This window comes from Mustelus asterias, chromosome 11 (assembly GCF_964213995.1).
Source record: "Mustelus asterias chromosome 11, sMusAst1.hap1.1, whole genome shotgun sequence".
Lineage (NCBI taxonomy): Eukaryota > Metazoa > Chordata > Chondrichthyes > Carcharhiniformes > Triakidae > Mustelus > Mustelus asterias.
In genome coordinates this window covers 35,201,217-35,221,575 of record NC_135811.1, presented here as the reverse complement: position 1 = coordinate 35,221,575, position 20,359 = coordinate 35,201,217, and the positions used below count along the sequence as shown (strand labels likewise).

Below are 20,359 nucleotides of genomic sequence, written 5' to 3'. Positions count from 1 at the left end.
GGTGTTTAAGATTACGTGTTTAATAGTGAAATCATAAAGAAGATGTTTCCACATGTGGGCAAAAATTAAGAGCCATGAATATAAGATAGTCACAAATAAATCAATGGGGAATTAAGGTGGAACTCCTTTGTCCAGAGAGGGGAGCTTGCTACCACATGGAGTATTTGAGGCAACGAGCATAGATGCATTTAAAGGGAAGCTGGTTTTATCTAGCATATGAGGAAGAAAGGAATATAAAGATATGTTGTTACGGTGAGATGAAGAACGGTGAGGAGGCTTGCATGGTCCAAAGCTATGGCCTTGGATCTAATGTGCCGAATGGCCTGTTTCAGTGCAGTAAGTGCTATGTAACATGTGCTGCACTGCTGCTGCATTTCAATTTCTCCAGGCATCCACCTGAACTCCGTGAGACAATTACACATAAAATAAAATTTGGAAGCTTTGGACCGCGGACTTGCGTATTAGTTCATTCCACTTAGGCTCCTAACACCCAAAAGAAAACAGATAATTTAAAATTTCTATCCATTCTATTCCATCATTATGAGCCATAATATTGCCAACGCACCAACAATATAAGGATTATGGTCTTCAGAAATCTTTGTAAATCGTCTAAATGCTCCATTGCAGAAACCTGCTGTTCTCTGTAACTCAGCACAACCTCAACAGCATGGCAAACATGACTTGTTAAATAACCAAATCCAAGTCTACATTCCAGCAGTCTATAACATCACACACCAGACAGCTTATTTAATAATATTATACGATCCACGATAGCATTCTCTTGTTAGGATTTAAAAGCAAGCTAGACCTTTCCAACATGCGAAGAGCATTATTAGCATAGAAGAAAGCAAGCGATGTTCAATCAGGAGGCAAAACATCAAATGAAAGTTTGTGAATCATGTCCTTGACCAAAATAAAGTGTCTCACACACATGGATACCTATCACAATGTTTGAGAGTCTCCAGATCAAACTAGGATACATGTCCAAGTCAAAGTCGCATGTGATTTGGAGAGGTACATAACAGCATTGGAATCCCACATCAGTGTTGCTCTTGTTCTCTTGGGTGGAGAGATCATGTGCAGAATGAAAAAAGATGCAAAATGAAAGAGAAAGGATCAAGTAACAAGATCTCCAATGAAGGAACAGCCGTTAAAGAAATGGTACTTGCACTTAAAAAGGAGTTGCATTAAATGTCTCCCAGATTGAGAATTACAGCTTGCACAAAGAGCAAGAAAAAAAGTAGTAGGATGACCGAGTCTGAATCACTGAGATACGACTCCAGTCAACAAACATTACTCCCTTTGGAGCTGAGCGATGTTAACAGGCAGTTGGATGGAGCATGCAGAACAAGCAAAACAAACCACAGTCACTCTACAAAGCTATACTAGACAAATTACACCATTGTTATGATATGCCACCCTTTGTTTATTACTTTCCTTTCACCTCAAAATTCTTCATAAATAGCTCCTCGAGATAAAGGATGGCTTATTTCCACTCCAGTTCATTCAAATAGCTGATAACGCCAATGTGTGATCTGCAGACTGAGCTTGCAAAGCAGATGAGGTTTGAAGGGTTTACTAAATGGTGTTTGGAGTGTGCTCCTGCAATACCTCGACTTCGCCTCTGCATGTTCCCCATGAAGTCTCTCAGTGTTTTTTATGCCAAGCTATGTGGTAGACACAAACCAGTATCTCCCATAAGTCTACAGGTATGTTTTCATTGTCCTCCTGGGAGTCTCCTCCGCAAACAAGTTCTATGTAGAGTAGTTGATTCATGTGTCAGGTGTCAAACACGCAAATGATATATCCCACCGTGAAACTAATTGATTGATTAGTGGTTTAATGCCGGGAAAGTTGGCTTGGGAGATAGTGCTGTCGTTGAAATGTCTGTTTTGTCACCAGTTTTGGAGGATCTTGCAAAGGAACCCATTGGTAGTTTTTCTCCAATATTTTGAGGTGCCTACTGTACATTGTCCAATTCTCCAAAGTATAAAAGATTGCGGAGATCACTGCTACCCAAGTAAACTACGATCTTAGTCTCAGGTTTGAGATCCTTGTCCTCAATTATGCTTTTCCTCAGCCAACTGAAGGCTGAGCTGGCACACTAGAGATGATGATGATTTTTTTCTTCTGCCTGCTTTCATCTAGAGGAGGCTCCCAAGATAGGGAAAATGATAGGGAGAGGTGTTTAACTATAGGAGCTGGTTCGAAGAGGATATTAGTTTTCTATTTGTTTAAGTGAGAGGCCCATTTTCGCTTATGCTTCAGAGAAGGACTCGACAATTACCTGAAGTTCAGTTGCTAAGTGAGCACACACAATACAGCTGAATGACTGAGATTGCAGTGGTTTTGTTTTTGGATTGAAGACGGCGTGTTCTGCAGATTGTTTCCGCACTCTGGGGAGGTGAGATGCAGTATTGCAGCACGGAAAATGGGAGAGTGTAGGTGTAATGACACAGCCTTGTTTGTTTTCCTTCTTCCACCTAACACACAATGCACAATAATTTGCCAAGCAAACTTTATTTGAAGAGGTGTATTACTGACAGCATTCTAACAGGGTTCTCTTCTATTTCTATTGCTGACCCAGAGTTTTCGCCAGTACCTCACAGTAACTTAGAACACTGAATCAAACAGTATTTCAGTTTGTGAGTGGCAGCACAGAGCACAAGATGAATTATAAAGCATAAGTTAAGGAGAACATCAATGGAGATTGTCCAAATAGTTGGCTTAAGAACTCACTAAACTCGAGGAGGCAGGAATGAGAACTTCATTTAGATTATGGTTCAAGTGACCGCATGGTTGGTACCTATTATGCTCTGTACTTCTGGGAAAATTGCCAAACAGAAAATTCCACCTAACACAGAATGCAGAATAATTTGCCAAGCAAACTCTATTTCAAAAGCTGTATTACTGACAGTATTCTAACAGGGTTCTCTTCTATTTTTATTGCTGCTCAGGAACAGCTGACCCCGAGGTTTCACCAGCACTTCAACTTAGAACACTGAGTCAAATAATATTTCAGCTTGTGAGTGGCAGCACGGAGCACTAGATGAATTATCAAGCATAAATGAAGAGGAACGGTTGTTAACAGCAGTGCAGATTGCCCAAACAGAACTGACTAAGCCTCAGAAGGCAGGAATGAGAATTTGATCAAGGCCATGGGATGATGATAAGAAGTTCAGGTGACTGCACGGTTGATACCCATAATGTGCACCCTGGTAAAATTGTTGAATGGAAAATTTTGTGGCTGATAGATTTAATTGGTTGGAAATGTAATGCCCTCCACCAAGGCATGTTTGCAGGCTGGGAGGCAATTAATTCTCACGTAAGAGTCTCATCCCAAGCTGCTGATATTCAATCAGTGGCAGTTGTGATGGTCATCATGCAGGCTGTCCGAAAACCAGGGTGTCCCTTGTTATCAAGCATTCAGCACCTGATCAGGACCTGCCATTGAGAATGAGGAGCTCACCTTTCTTTCCAACACACCCCTAGGCCTAGACAGCAACTCCCCACCACCCACTCACTTGTGGCCTGGGTCCCTCATTAATCCTGAGCCTCTAGTTGCCAGCAACTTCCACCATTCCCAGTGGCACTGCCTGCAATAGAGAGCTGCCTGCCTCTGATTGGCCAGAGGTTCTTGGGAGGGGAGAGATGGAAATTTCCAGTTGCGCTGTCTTCATAAGGCATTTACAACAGTCAGCCTTCCCCAAAGGAGACAATGTGGGGGCACTGGCTGCAGGCTTTTGACTGTCCTCCAGCAACTGATGAGGTGACTGCTCCCGGATTAAACTCACTGAGGGGAACAAAGCAAGTGCTATCTCAAAAAGGCATCCATTGCCTCCAGTACGCATTTTCACACTACATTTTAACTGATTTCACCATCTGGTTGCATAAAACTTCAAGACTGTGGCCATCTTCACAATGGCCAGAGCCATTGCCATTGATCTTATCTGAATGTTCAGCTGAAATAAGCAACCTATCTGTTTCTGGTGAATCACACGTGATTCAGATCTGCTGTGCATTCAAGTTGCTATTCCTCAGTCCATAATCATGGCAAATTTAGTAAAGGCAGGTAAGAGTAATCTATCTTTTGCATAAATGGGTGCTTTTTTTTATTCATTCGTGGGACATGGGGTCGCTGGTTGGCCAACATTTATTCCCCATCCATAGTTGCCCTTGCGTGATACAGTTGAGTGACTTGCTAGGCCATTTCAGAGGACAGAGAGTCAACCACATTGCTGTGGCTCTGGAGTCACATGTAGGCTAGACCAGGTAAGGATGGCAGATTTCCTTCCCTCAAGGACATCAGTGAACCAGATGTGTTTTCCCGACAATCAATTCATGGTCGACAGTAGATTCTTAATTCCAGATATTGTATATGAGAGACTTCAACACTAACAATTTCCCAGTGCCAGTAGATCTAGAACAGAAGGATGACTCAACTAATTTTCAGACCCCCATTCATGAGTATGGTCCTGACCAACACAGCCAGCTACAACAGCTGAAAGATTTACATTAAGGTGTGACTGCATTGGCAGAAATTGAGCTGGGGACTCGGTCACAGCGGTAGACTTCCAGATATTCAATGATCAGCAGAATAGCTTCAAGTGAATCAACAAACCACTTTGATGAGTATGAAACAAAGAAGATATACATATCTTGTGGATACTTCTCACTGGGAAACGATGCATAACATTTTACATATAAGCAAAATGCCGTGGATGCTGAACATCTGAATTAAAACAAAGTACTGGAAATACTCAGCAGTCTGGCAACATCTGTGGAAAGAGAGCTAATGTCTTGAGTAGAATATGACTCTTTTTCATTTTTGACACAGAACACCAACTGTTTTTCTCTCCACCGGCGCTGTCAGCTCTTCTGAGTATTTTCCACATTTTACACATACTTTCATACAAACACTAGTTCTGACTAGTTGTCTTGAAAACAACTAATCAGAATGCATTATATTTCATGCAGATTTTAAGGAACAGATCATATGAAACACTTACGTGTAAGCCAAGGTTGCGCTGAAGTGCTTTTTGATATAGGTTTCAAGGACAGGGTTGAAATGCTGGAATTTTCTATCAGCAATCAGCCCAATAATAAATACCTGTATTGTGGGGGAAAAAAATACTTATTGAGCCTGTAACTTGAATAAATCTGTATCTAACTGTTTAACATGATATAGTTGGCACAGTGCACTGTGCTGAATAAATAATACAAGAATAAATAAATACAACAATAAATTTACAACTCTAGTAACTCCAAATACTATAATTACTCTAAAATTAATTTTGTCGGCAAACACTGACAAATGATTCTGCTATTTAAGGTAAATGCAAAACAATTAAAATTTACAGTAAATAGCCATATACAACCAGAACCGGCATCTATTTAGTACCTTTAACTCACAAAATTTCCCAAGGCACATTACTTGAGCCTTATCAAACAAAATTTGACACAAAGCCATACAAATAAATATTCTGATAGGGCACCAAAAGCTATGTCAAATAAGTAGGTTGAAGTAACATCTTAAAGCAGAAAAGAGAGGTGAAGTGCAAGGACAGGGATTAGGAAAGGAATGCAGTGCTAATATTAATGTTCTACATCAAGGTCTTTCTTTGGCTCTATCAGAAGTTTCTGCTCCCCAACCCTCTAAGCCAACTCCAAGACATGACCTACCCCACCTTTTTTGCTACCTTTTTAAAATCATACAAGCCATTTCTGTTCCTTAAATCCCTAAGCATCTTCCAAGCTCACTCCTTCTTTCTGCAACATTTTCTTGATCAAAGTAAAATAGTAGGACAATGTAATCTAACAATAAGTTAAGGACATCATCAAGAAACTGCAGAAAACAACCATTTGTGAATGGTCAATCAGGAGAATGTACCAAACAAAACAGATGGAAGAAATTATACATTCAAAATGCATTTTCCTTCATTTAATAATTGTTCTGTCAGATTCTGTTAAATGAAAGCAGATCCTAAGCATGTGTTATGTGCACAATTTCCCAGAAAGTATCAGGACGAATGGGCGGGGCTCCAGGAAGAAGGTGGCTGAGTGGCATTAGGTAAATTGCTCCTTCGTGAAGACAGCACCGAAACGATGGCCACGAGCCTCCTCCTACACTTTAACAATACTGTAGCATCAGCAAAACTTGAGCGTGTACAAAGCATCCTAAAGCGAGAGGGAAAATCAGACAGATGTCATTGTCCACATTGGCACAAATGACATAGGTAGAAAGAGTAGCGAGGTCCTGCAATGGCAATTTAGGGAGTTAGGTAGAAGATTAAAATGCAGGACTTCAAGGGTAGTAATCTCAGGATTACTCCCTGTCTATGTGCTAGTGGGGCTAGGAACAGGGAGATAGTGGCTAAAGAACTAATGCAGGAGGGAACGCTTCAGATTTGTGAATCATTGGGATGTCTTGCAAGGAAGGTGGGGCCTGTACAAGGAGGACGGGTTACACCTGAACTGGAGGGGCACCAATATCCTGGCTGGGAGGTTTGCTCATGTGGTTCGGGTGGTTTAAACTAGCGGAGTGGGAATCAGAACAATAGGTCAGCAAGTGTAGACTGGGAATAAGCATGGGACTAAGGCTAGGCTAGCTGAGGAAGAGCAGGCTGGGGGAGGTAGAACTTAGTGGGCTTGGAAGCCTGGAGGTCTGGAGTGCATCTGCTTCAATGCAAGGAGTATAACAGGTAAGACAGGTGACCTTAGAGCCTTGATTCATACACGGAACTTAGATGTGGTTGCAGTAACGGAGACGTGGTTAAAAGAGGGACGGGACTGGCAGCTAAATGTTCCAGGATATAGGTGTTTTAGGTGAGGCAGGGGGGGAAGGCAAAAAAAGGTGGGGGAGTTGCAATACTGATTAGGGAACATACTACAGCTGTAGAGAGGGAGGACACCTTGGAGGAATCATGTAATGAGACACTGCGGGAAGAGCTCAGAAACAGGAAGGAGGCAGTCACTATTATGGGGGTGTACTTCAGGCCTCCCAAAAGCCCATGGGGAGTTGAAGAATGGATATGTAAGTAGATTCTGGACAGATGTCAAAATAATAGGGTTGTTTTAGTGGGAGATTTGAATTTTCCTCATATTGACTGGAATCCCTTAGGGTTAGCGGTCCGGATGGTGAGGAATTTAAGTGTGTCCAGGAAGGCTTTTTGGAACAATATGTAGATAGTCCGACTAGAGAGGGGGCTATACTGGACCTGGTATGAGGGAATAAGCCCGGCGAGGTCATCAAAGTTGCAGTGGGGCAACATGTGGCAAACAGTTACCACAATTCCGTAAGTTTTCGGATAGTCATGGAAAAGGACAAGTGTTGTCCGAGAGTTAAGATGCTAAATTTAAGGAGCAGTTGATCAGAGTGCAGGCCAGGCATGTGCCTGTGAAAAGGAAGGACAGGAAAGGCAGGAGTTGGGAACTGTGGATGACCAGAGAAATTGAGAGTCTAGTCAAAAAGAAAAATGATTCATACACAAGATTTAGGCAACAAAAAAAAAAAGAAGTACTTGAAGAATACAGGGAAAGTAGAAAATAACTCAAACAGGGAGTTAGGAGGGCAAAAAGGGGGTCACGAAATGTCCTTGGCAGGCAGGATTAAGGAGAATCCCAAAGCATTTTATACATATACTAGGAATAAGGGGGTTGCTAGAGAAAGAGTTGGTCCACTCAAGGACAAAGGAAGGAACTTATGCATAGAACCAAAGGAAGTGGGTGAGATCCTTGAGTACTTTGCATGGGTATTCACAAAGGAGAGGGACAGGTTGATTGATGGTGTCTCAGAGGGGTATGTAAACCCTCTAGAGCAAGTCATCATTATGAGGGAGGAAGTGTTAGATATATTAAAAAGAATTAAGGTAGACAAATCCTCAGGGCCAGATGGCATCTATCCAAGGTTACTGAGGGAGACAAGAGAGGAAATTGGTGGGCCTCGAACAGAAATCTTTCTTTCCTCGTTGGCTACAGGTGAGGTCCCAGAGGATTGGAGGATAGCCAATGTTGTCCCGTTATTTAAGAAGGGTAGCAAGAATAACCCGGGTAATTATAGGCCAGTGAGCTTGACGTCAGTGATAGTGAAATTGTTGGAGAAGATTTTCAAGGATAGGATCTGTACACATTTGGAACTGAATGGTCTTACTAGCGACAGACAGCATGGTTTTGTACGAGGGAGGTGAGTTTTTCGAGGAGACGGCAAAAACGATTGACAAGGGAGGGCTGTGGATGTTGCCAACATGGACCTTAGTAAAGCATGTGACAAGGTCCCTCCTGGCAGGCTAGTGCAAAAGGTTAAATCACATGGGATCAAGGGTAAACTAGCTAAATGGATTCAGAACTGGCTTGGCCATTGAAGATAGAGGGTAGCGGTGGAAGGGTGTCTTTCTGAATGGAGGTCTGTAACTAGTGGTGTTCCACAGGGATCAGTGCTGGGACATCTGTTGTTTGTAATGTATTTAAATGACTTGGAAGAAAACGCAGCTGGTCTGATTAGCAAGTTTGCGGATGATACTAAGATTGCTGGAGTTCTGGATAGTGATGAAGATTGTCAGAGAATACAGCAGGATATAGATAGGCTGGAAAATTGGGCAGAGAAATGGCAGATGGAATTTAACCCGGACAAATGCGAGGTGATGCATTTTGGTAGATCCAATTCAGGTGGGAGCTATAAAATAAATGGCAAAACCATCAGGAGCATAGACACACACAGAGATCTGGGAGTACAGGTCCACAGACCTTAAAAGTGGCAGCAAAGATGGTGAAGAAAGCATATGACACGCTTGCCCCCATTCACCAGGGCATTGAATATAAAAGTTGGCAAATTATATTAGAGTTATACAAAACATTGGTTCGGCCACATTTGGAATACTTTGTCCAATTCAGGTCACCAAACTACCAGAAGGACATGGAGGTTTTGGAGGGAATACAGAAAAGGTTTACCAGGATGTTGCCTGGTATGGAGGGTATTAGCTATGAGGAGAGATTGAATAAACTGGAAGTGTTCTCCCTGGAAAGATGGAGGCTGAGGGGCACCTGATAGAAGTTCATAAATTTATGAGGGGCATTGATAAGGTGAACAGTTGGAAGCTTTTTCTTTGGGCAAAAATGACAATTACAAGGGCACAAATTCAAGGTAAGGGGGAAAGGTTCAGTAGAGATGTGCAGGGGAAGTTTTTTTACACAGAGGTTGGTGGGGGCCTGGAATGCACTGCCAAGTGAGGTGGTTGAGGCAGACACGTCAGTGATATTTAAGACTTATCTGGATAGACATATGAACAAACGGGGAATAGAGGGATCCAGGCAGTTGGTCTAGATAGGACAACATGATCGGCGCAGGCTTGGTGGGCCGAAGGGCCTGTTCCTGTGCTGTACTGTTCTTTGTTGTTCTGACTGCTATCCGGTATTGTCTTCAGCTTCCAGCAGGACTTACTGGACTATTGTTCAAAACAGATTGACGGCAAGCTACTGGGAAAATTCCATTATTTTTTCAGCTTCCATTTATTGATTATCTTTCAAAAGAAGGCTAAGTGAGTAATTCATATAATTTAAGAATAAGGTTATAATAAAGCTTACAGCAGATATAAAAAAATGTAAATGCAATTGAATCATCATTGATGTAAATTGTTTTTTTGAAAACACCCCACAGAACAGTCTGTTAATTGATTCAAAAGGGACAGCTGTCAGAATTAAAATTAAGTATTTACAAATCGTTTCTGTGATGCACCCTGCTTGCTCCAAAATTCTCAACTTGTTCATGATAAATACAAGAAGGAGAATTAAATTTAAACTGTATAGTACATCCTCAAAAATAGCATTAGAGTGAGTACTGAACAGGTGTCATTCAGAAAATGAGTATATTTATAACCTCAGTTTAGGAAATAATAAAAACATAATCCCTTTAACACTCAAAAGTAGTAAGCCACTACAGTTCTCAATGCTCAAAAACATGCATGCATATTACTCTACTCATCTACAATAGAAAGGAGAAAAATAACAGTTAAATTAAATAAATTATAGCCAAATATATCTTTGTCAATCACAAAGGATATTATGCTTAAAGGTTAATGATTAAAATGTCAGTCATCGTAACTATCAGAAATTCTGATTGATTTAACAGTATTAGAATTAAAATAAAAATAGCTGCAAAAATGAAACTTACCAAAGAATCAAAAACTAATGTGTCAAAAGTGTCACTGTCAGAATTCTCCATCATGATGTTGAAAAGTGCATCAAGTGTATCTTGCAAAAACTGAAAGAAAAATGTTTAGATTTGAATATCCACAAAGCGATACAATATCAAGTGCTTATTGTTCAAATAATATCTTATGACAAAGAACACAAAAGCTTTTGGTGGAACATCACTGATCTGAGTAAAATAAAACCTGATGCCCTGAACCTTTCTTCACTGCATTTCTAAAAATCATAGAAATTTCAATGCAGGAAGCAGCCACTTGGACCATCATGGCTTTGCAAGTGGCAGTTTCACTCCACTCCAATTTTGCTGCTCTTTTTTTATATTCAGCAAGATTTTTCTTAAATCTAGTTCCTGCCCAACAGTCACATTTGACTTGGCTTCAATAACCACAATATATTCCATATTCTAATATATCTAACTCTCCATCATGTTACCAGCAATAACCCAACATTTATGCTTTCTTTTCACTGATTTCTACAAAATAATCTCTCGGTATTTGCTGCTTAAAACTTTTACATAATCTTAAGCATTGTTATCAGGTTTGCACTTACCTCTCTGCTCAAGTGAACATCCCATCATGAATACCCCAGATACATTGTAACTTTATATTATCCTTTCCATCATCCTATTGAATCTATATGAAGCCTTCCCTTTATATGAATGCCTGGGACTACAGGCAGTATTCCTGGCTATTATCCACGGTTGATAAATAATTCCCTTACTTTTGTATTCAATTGCTGTAAAATTCAAATTCAAAATACCAGTTGCCTACGTGGTGGCCTTTTCCGCCTGCATTCGTCCTGACATTTTTTTTTGCTTTTCGATAGGGAAAGGGGGATACAATATGCATTGTACACTAACTCCAGCAGACTAGATCCAAGATTTAACTTAAGAGGTTAAATATTAAATCTGCGCACATTAACCCATGAACATTAATGATGCAGATTTCAAGTCACAGGAAATTAAGCTTCGATCATCACGATCAAGACTGAAATATTGAGCAAAGCCGGAAGTATAACAATGCTTCCTGAACACATGAATCAATGAAACACACTGATCAATTGGTGCAATTTGTTTTTAAGCAACCTCTCCTGAAAGCACTTGACATGGAACTAGAATATTCCTTCTCAGAAGGCCAGGGCTCAAGCTGTGTTATGGATGGATCATGTTCAAACATTCTGTCAGTATGAAACATTTCAGGTGAGTTATGATGTGCACTTGTGATGAGCTTGGAGGAGAGTCAATGCTTCTCAAAGTTATATAACTGAAGAAATATAAAGCAGATACTGTGAATATCGAGAGAAAGAAAAACTGCAGAAACTGGAAATCTGAAACAGCAACTGAAAATTAATGCAGAGAAGTGTGAAGCAATGGACATTATAAGGAAAATTGAGGAGAAGCAATTAAAACTGAATGATACAATTTTAAAGAGCATGCAGGAATAGAGAGAACTGGAGGTTCACATGCACAAACTTTTGAAAGTGGTAGGGCAAGTTGATAAGGCGCTTAAAAAAGCATATTTTTTTTGTAAACAGGGAGGTGGGATACAAAAGCAAGGAAGTTATGCTAAACATTACCTCCACCTGAGGTCTGACCAATGATTTACAGTGCATCCAATTCTGGGCACCATGTTATGGGGTAGGATGCTAAAACCCTTTGAAATGGTGCAGAGGAGATTTTTTAGAATGGCAACATGGATGAGAGCCTTCAGCTACTTGGGGAGACTGGAGGAGCTAGGATTGTTATTCTGTGAGTCATTAGTCAGGGTTTTAATGAGTAAACAGAGAGAAACTGTTTGCACTGGCAGGAAGATTGATAATCAGAGAAAACAGATTAAAGACATACAATTATGTAAATGAAAAGAAGCAAAAGCTTTGACTAAAATGAGTGAGAGCAGGACATATGCTTTATCGCCTAGCATTTCCATTTATAAAATTATTAAACACCAAGAAAAACTGAGCTGAGGATAGACCATTTATGAACCATAGTCAAGTTATAGAAAAAACATGCAAAATAAATAACCGGTCTCTTAAAAGCATTGCTAAGAACATTCAGGATATATGAGGAATTTTAACACATGTAATAGAACATATGAATAGGTGACAGAAGAAAATAGCTTAGAGAAAGCATGTAAGGAGGGAGATTGGAGTGCAGGCCTTACATCAGAAAGCATATCAACCGAAATAAATCAAAAAAATTAGTGGCAAAAGAAAAATAAGAAATAGTAAGGAACTAGATTTTTCATGTAGAAGATGTATAATTTCTCAATTACAAATGCTCCCATCTTCATTGTATTTATATGACAGCTGATCAACTGATCAACTCGTCATAGTCTGAATCAATACAAACATTTAGCTATAATATTTTGCCAGATTGGGCACATAAAGTAACATATCTCCACCAGCAATCGATTAGTAATAAACCTTTATGCTTAGCAATGGTTCTAAAAAGGAAAATTGAAAACTGAAAGAAATTTCTTAGATAAGTACTTCCTTGTTCTGAAAGAAACATTATTGTCTTCGTAGGAGTTGCATGTGCATTACTGATGTATTGGTGTAACAGACCTTATTGCTCAAATGCTCCCAATTACACAAGAGGACAAAAAATAGAAGCAGGAGTAGGCCACAGGCTCTTCAAGCCTACCCCGTCATTCAATATGATCATGGCTGTTCTACGCCAACCTCAATTCCCTTTCTGTGCCATTTCCACAGAGCCCTCTATTCCACAATCTATCAAAATGTTTATCCACCACTACTTTAAATGCCTATGATCTAGCTTCCACTACCCTTTGGGGTAGAGAATTCCAGATATTCACCACCCTGTGTGACAAGAAATTTCTACACATCTCAGTTTTACATCTTTTTGATATGCATAAATTAAGTAATGCAATAAAGGAATTATACTTGCATGTCTTTTATAAAAAGATCATCTTGTTATTATATCATACCAATCTTGAATGTGTGGTTTTCTGAGGGGAGGCAAAATTCTCTTATCACGTTCATTGCAAAATCTAATTTATTTTCTGATGGATAAGAAGCACAGAAAAACTCATTCTTGCCATGGTACAATGGAAACCATTGTAAAAGTTACACAAAATGATGTAGTGTATGAAGATGCACATGTTAATTATAGGAAACACTGGGCGGAGATTTTTTCTAAATATCCAGCTCGCGTGAAAACAGTTCCTGATCTGTTTTTGGGCGAGTTTTCACTCCCAATCTTATGAACTCAGTCATTGAAAGTATGGGCTTGACTGTTTCTAGCCACTAGGGGCAGTGGGCAGGGCTTAACTCGCCAGATAGCCTGCAGCTCAGACCGGAGCCATAAACTGCACATCCACAGGAAAAGCACAGAAAAAGCAACTCTCCTAACAGAACACCCCTGGGCCAGGTACAGCCTCCCCCTCCCCCCCTACGGACATCGGGGACCCATCCCTAACATTACTGACCCCTTACTGTCACACCTCCCCGATCCCCTTCACATGGCCCCCTCATCAGCCTCCTGGCCCCGATTGCTGAATGACATGACCTACTCTCTCCCCTGCCCCTGATCATCACAAGAGGCACATTTCCCCCACCTCCCCTCCATCAGCAGACCTGCAAGTGCTGATTTGGCATCCCCTCCGAGGTAACCAGGCAAACTGCATTAAGCTCCCTGGAATGCTTTAACGGTTGACTGACTCACCCAAACTTCCTGCAGATGATCTTCCCTAACAAAGAAATGCTCCATAAAAACCCCAAGGATGGTCAGACAGGCAGGCAGTGCAGGAAGAAATGGCCTCAAGAAAGACAGCCCCCAGATTTTTGGATGCTGATGTGGCCAGGTTGTTGGAGGTAGAGGCGGCAAAGTGAGGCACCCTCTTCCCCCCAGCAGGCAAAATTCTCTTCTCAAGTTCATTGCAAAATCTAATTTATTTTCTGATGGATAAGAAGCACAGAAAAACTCATTCTTGCCCTCGAGGAAGGGATAGAAATGCAACCTGGAAGGTGGTGGCAGCATACGTGAGTGCCAGGGCACTGGCCAGGAGGACCAGAAAGCAGTGCCGCAAGAAACTGAATGACCTAATCCAGTCAGCAAGGGTGTGTTTAACCTCATCCAGCATCTTCCCCCGAAATGACACCCAGGTCTCCCCCACCCCTGGCACCCTGCATGGTTCCAGCACCTCCATCCTCCCCCCAAGAATATCATAACCTTTGTTCTCTGATGGCCACCACCTGATACCCTCCAGGACACATGCAATCAGATTTTACATGGCTCCTTCCGTCCCCACAGGAGAAGAATGCCCATAATGGCCGGGAGATGGCAAAGACAGGGGGAGATCCGGGTCCTTCCCCCTTTGAGGAGTGGGCACTGGAGCTTGCGGGAGAGGAGGGGATCTGCACCATGAGCGACAGCATGGTCAGGCTGCAGCATAGAAGTGAGCACCTTCCAATCCTCCACTCGTTGGAGATATCTGAAGTAAGTTGCATGCAGCCCAGATTCCTCTCCCTCCCTTGCACTTAACCTTGTGTCCTGTGTTGCAGGAAGGGATCCCTACTCGTCAGGGCCATCTGGCATTGCAGCTCCCACCTATCCTGCCCCTGACAGCTTGGAAGACTCCTCAGAAGAAGCCGAAGAAGGGTCCTCTGAGGCCAGCAGCAGTTTTGTGTCAGCTTCCACCCCGCAGTTCACCACCCTAGAAACTCACACATCAGTGGGTCAACTTAGCGGCGAAGCATCTGGGTCACTCATTTGTGCACATGACACATCTACTGATGTACATCGGGTGGAGGAGGGAACATCCGAGGCCTCTTTCACACGGGGCCTGCTGGAGGCGAGGACTCGGCTGGTCCCAGGCTACATGCTGGGTCTCTGTGATCACATCTCCCTCAGCTGCTGGAGATGCAGCAACAGAGCCATGTAATGCAGGAAGGGCTGACTGACTGGACTGAGTGCAAGGCTGTTGGGAGAAGTCCCAAAGCTTTCAGGTGGACCAGCTATTGTCTGTCTTGCATGGTTCCCAGGCCAACACTGCAAAGGTGGTGTCGGCAGTGGAAAATCTAGAGCAGGAAATCCTCACCGTGGGTGGCAGAGTCCAAGCTATGGCTGAGTCACAGCAGGCCACAACAAGCTTATCAAAATTCTTTGGCCCATAGCTGAGAGGCTCGAGAGCTTACAGAAGACCCAGCAAGATAGTGCTGAGACACAGCGGGCTTTGGCTGCAGCCCTCGAGAATGTGGTCCAATCACAAAGGGTCATGGCTGAGGGGCTGCAGAGCTTGCAGGAGACCCAGCGGGACAGTGCTGAGGCATAGCGAGCTATGGTGTAGCCTTTCAGAACATGGCCCATTCAGAGGGTCATGGCTGAGGGGCTGCAGAGCATAGCCCAGACTCAGAGGGCACTTGCTGCTGTCATTGACAGGTAGCCTCCGACTCAGAGGACCATTACAGAGGGCTCAACCACCATGGCAAGAATGCATGTGGCCCTCCAGGACTGGTAGGGCCAAGTGACGCTGGAGCTTCTGAAGCTCACTGCAGAAGCACCCCCGTCGCATGGAGTGATCCAGGGTCCCACAAGAATGCCAAGGTAGGAGCAAGGGCTTGAGCCCATGCCAGGGCCTTCCACCCAAGAGACTGTGGCTGTGGCTACACCTTCTGACTCCCCCTTTCTGATGCTGGGGCATCTCAGGGACAGGGGGATGAAGAGGGTGTCATGGATATGTCCCTGACACCTGGAAGCTTGTGTGGCTTTTGCTACCAAATAAACCTGTTGGACTTTAACCTGGTGTTGTTAAACTTCTTACTCTGTTTACCCCAGTCCAACGCCGGCATCTCCACATCATGACCTGGAAGCCGGCCAGGGCCCTCCAGGTCCAGGTGCTCCAGAGGACAATTGGCAAGGGCATCACAGGCCAAGGGGCACGGTAGGAAGCTGGCCAAGGGACACGGTCGGAAGCTGGCCACTTCTACCTCCAGTGTACATACTGGGGAGACACCGAGATGTATTGGTAGGCCATGTAAAGTTAAGGCGGCATAGCGGCACTAAGATGGGTCGGGTGAAGGATAACATTAGTTCAATAGAATATTTAGGCACTTTAAAGTCTCACTTTCACATGTTTTTATATTATCACTTATTTTGAAGGCACTTTTATTGGCACCAATAAATGTTATTTCACCCCACACCTGTGGCTAATTTGTCTCTGATTAACCTCTAACAGCAATGTACTTCCCCACCCTCTCTCTCTTCCACCACCTCCCCACTACAAACACATGCCCAATAAAGCTTCCACTAGGGTCCACTCCTGACACGACCCTGTCGCACAAGTTGGCATGCTGGGTTGGCATGGTGCCAACCTGGCAGTTCCAACCTCTGCTGGGGGCAGTGCCAGGCCACTGACTATGATGGTGAACACGGACTGAAAATCACCCTCAATGTTTCAAGTCAATGACTTTTCATCAGAACTGGGGAACGGTAGAAATGTGATATGTTTTGAGCAAGCAGTGATAGGAAAAAGGACAAAAGGAAGTTCGCCGAGAGGGTAGAAGACAGGAGAGATTGAATGACAAATAGTTAGTCATGAAGTGGAAAAGGAAATGGTGAGAGGGAGCAAGAAAAGAAACAAAGAAACTCAAAATGTGCCCAGGAGCAGATGTGTCCAGATATGTGAAGCTATCAAAAACCCCAACCATGACTGTCGCCTTCTTGATGGTGATGGTCAAATCAAACCCTTTACAGGCACAAAAGAGTCTGTTCATTTCCTGCTGATGCTGTTGCTCCTTCAGAACTTCGCACGCTCTAGCCTTGAATCTCAGTCAGGCAAGACTGAAGAGCTTTCTGTTGGTTCTGGTATATAAGTCTATAGATGAGCTCAAGTCATATAACAGTAGCAAAGAGAAGAATATGCTAAACAGTGTTCGTGTCAGTACACAACCCTGTTTGACCCCACTGTGGATCATGAAGGGTTCCAAAGTTGGCCCATTATTACTGACCTTACCCCTTATGTCATCATAGAATGAGGAGATTACAATGAGCAGTTTCAGCGGCCGTCAATTTTCTTCAGCAACTTAAATAGGCTCACATGATCAAATTTCTGGATGAGGTCAATGAAGGCAATATTGAGGTCTCCTCAGTTCGTGGCATTTTTCTTGTAACTGCTGAACTGAGAAGATCATGTTGATTGTAGATCTTCTAGTTACGAAACCATACTGGAATTCAGGATAGTCGAGCGATCCAGTCTCATTAATTGAACAAGAAATCGGAGCATGAAGACTTAATGCATTCAGAGTTAGACAAAGGAAAGTCCAATGGATGGCTTGGATACAATTCTGCCCCTTCGATGTTCTCCAATGCAGGGACCATTAGAGGCTTTTATGATGGCACCAAATAGACAACAGATCAGCAAGAAAATAGCTCCAGTAAAAACAAAGACATGGGAGATTCCAATGAAACAGATGGAGAGATGGGTGGAACATTAACTTGAGTTGTATTCCAGGGAAAACAATATCACTGAAGAAGCTTTAGATAACATATAGAGCCTGCTTCTCATGGAATTGTTAGATACTAAAGATTGACAAAGCTGAATTCAAGCACCAAAAACCAGCACTCCTGCAGTATCTACACAAAATACTCAGCCTCTGCTAGAGGGAGGCGTCAGTAGGATGTGTGTGCTGAACAGATGATGATCCTGTACAAGAACAAGGGCAACCACAGCAATTGCAACAACGATTGAGGCATCTTCCTTCTGAGCATCGTGGGGAAAAACATTTCCTCGTGTTACCCTCGTCATCTACGTTACAATCATGAGATATATTTTTAAGTTTATTTATTAGTCACAAATAGGCTTATATTAACAATGCAATGAAGTTACCAGACTGTAGGTTTTCAATTTAGGGCAAAGGAAGGGAGTCATATAATTTGTTCTGCAGTCTGTCTGACAGTAAACCTAAGTGGTTGGATTATTAGAGACCAAAGGAGAGTTCATATGCCTTTACTGGGAAGGTGCAAGATTGCACTTGGAATAATAGCGGCAGTGTCTGAATATATCATGAGTAGATGCTGAGTCTCTCAAAGCCCTGGACATTACAAGTTGTAAACAATTGTGCTATATGTAGTCAATTTACTTCAAAGATGAAAGGGAGCTGGGATCAAAGATAGCTAATTACCAATTCTACCAAAATACAAGCTTAGAGCATGTCATGTTGCCATGGCAGCGGAAGTCATTTTTGAGATCAGGTAACAGGCATCCCTACAAATCCATGACTGAACTTAAAAGTTTATTTATTGTCACAAGCAGGCTTACATTAACACTGCAATGAAGTTACTGTGAAAATCTCCTAGTCGCCACATTCTGGCACCTGTTCGGGTACATTGAGGGAAAATTTAGCACGGCCGATGCACCTAACCAGCATGTTATTCGGACTGTGGGAGGTAACCGGAGTACTCAGAGGAAACACAGGGAGAACATGCAAAATCTGCACAGACAGTAACCGAAGCCGGGAATCGAATCTGGATCCCTGGCGCTGTGAGGCAGCAGTGCTAACCACTGTGCCACCCTATTATACCCTATTACACACAGGCAGCAGCTTGTTTGGTGTGATCTGCAGCCACCTGAGAGGCATAGAGCAGGTGACAGATGCAGCCAATCCTGGAACTGAAACAGAGAGAAGTCTGACTCTGTTGTTCACCACGCAAGACGCAGATGGAGGCTTAGGCTCAGATTAAAGAGACCAAATTTGTCATAGAACATAGAAAAACTACAGCACAAACAGGCCCTTCGGCCCACAAGTTGTGCCGGTCATGTCCCTACCTACCTAGGCCTATATATAGGCTTACCTGTCACCCTCAATCCTATTAAGTCCCATGTACTCATCCAGAAGTCTCTTAAAAGACCCTATCGAGTTTGCCTCCACCACCATGGACGGCAGCCGATTCCACTCACCCACCACCCTCTGAGTAAAAAACTTGCCCCCGACATCTCCCCTGTACCTACTCCCCAGCACCTTAAACCTGTGTCCTCTCGTAGCAGCCATTTCGGCCCTGGGAAAAAGCCTCTGAGAATCCACCTGATCTATACCTCTCAACATCTTGTACACCTCTCGGTGTAATAGGAGACTGGAAGATTTATCTAGTTTGGGCTAGAGAGAAAGCATCTACAGTGTAATGCTCATCATGAAAGTCAGTTCTGAAATAAGGAGATACCCAGCTGGGAAAGTAAACATGAAACAAAATGAAGGGACGCTTCATGGACACTGTAATAATTAACTACAGCAACATAATTTTTGGTCATGCTAAAAGTTAATGGAGAATCTCTTTTTGGTAGTTTGGTGTAAGTTGCCCACAAAAAGAAAATAGCATTTATTCAATAGTGGTTTTTAGTCATTTGTTATACTTAAAGTTTTAAAATGTGAAATCTTGACATCCCATTCTTTCAGCTGTTAATCGGATGTTTGATTTAATATTTAAGTTATTGGTCTCTGCAGAGATCGTAACACTTAAAACATTTATATCAAGGCAGTACTAAATGAATGTATGCTCAAACAGACTATCCTTAATTTAATTTGGAAAGGCACAGCAATAAATGGTTCAGCATTTGGATTCAGTATGCACTCAGATTTCAGCATGTACTTTATTCAGAAGCTCAGCAATAAGGCAGCATGAATCAATCACCATTCTGGGTACATAGTTATATTAAATTGTTTTCCACAAACCCATACATTGCTATGTAAAATGTGGGGAAAATTGCTATGAAACAAAAGTTGAATTCTATTTAATATCTCAAGAACAGAATCTCCCTCACACAAAATGAGATATCGGCCACCACATACGCAATTAGGCATAAACCATGAACAGGTACCATACAGTTGTATAGATTTTGAATGGAATCATTATTAAATTAGTTTAAAGACAAAATGTTCAGAAGATCCATTTGTCCATCTTAATAACCAAGAAGTCCAGCATAAGCTTAATCCTACCACTATCCAAAATTTTCAATTTAATGTGCACAGAAACTTCTAGAAAAATTATCAATCCGGAATCCTAGAACCTGCTTTATGGGGTAGAAGAAAATCAAAGCTCACTTGCCAAATTATAATGACCATTTATTGAGTGGACTGCACTCAGAGGCAATTCCAGCAAAATTCCACGGGAAACATTATATAGTCAGCAGTGAAGCAATGGTAC

At 42.3% G+C, this 20,359-nt stretch overlaps 1 protein-coding gene across 5 annotated transcripts in view; it reads right to left on the bottom strand.

Annotated features, from left to right (window-relative positions):
- The window catches only part of dock1 (dedicator of cytokinesis 1), a 617,564-nt gene that overhangs the window by 416,995 nt on the left and 180,210 nt on the right, over positions 1 to 20,359 (bottom strand). For all 5 annotated transcript variants that reach the window (XM_078223434.1, XM_078223435.1, XM_078223436.1 and 2 more), the window contains exons 20-21: positions 10,166 to 10,255; positions 5,010 to 5,110 (exon numbers count right to left, since the gene is read on the bottom strand). In XM_078223434.1, coding sequence (XP_078079560.1) covers positions 5,010 to 5,110; positions 10,166 to 10,255 — 191 coding nt within the window. The remainder of the gene's footprint in view (positions 1 to 5,009; positions 5,111 to 10,165; positions 10,256 to 20,359) is intronic.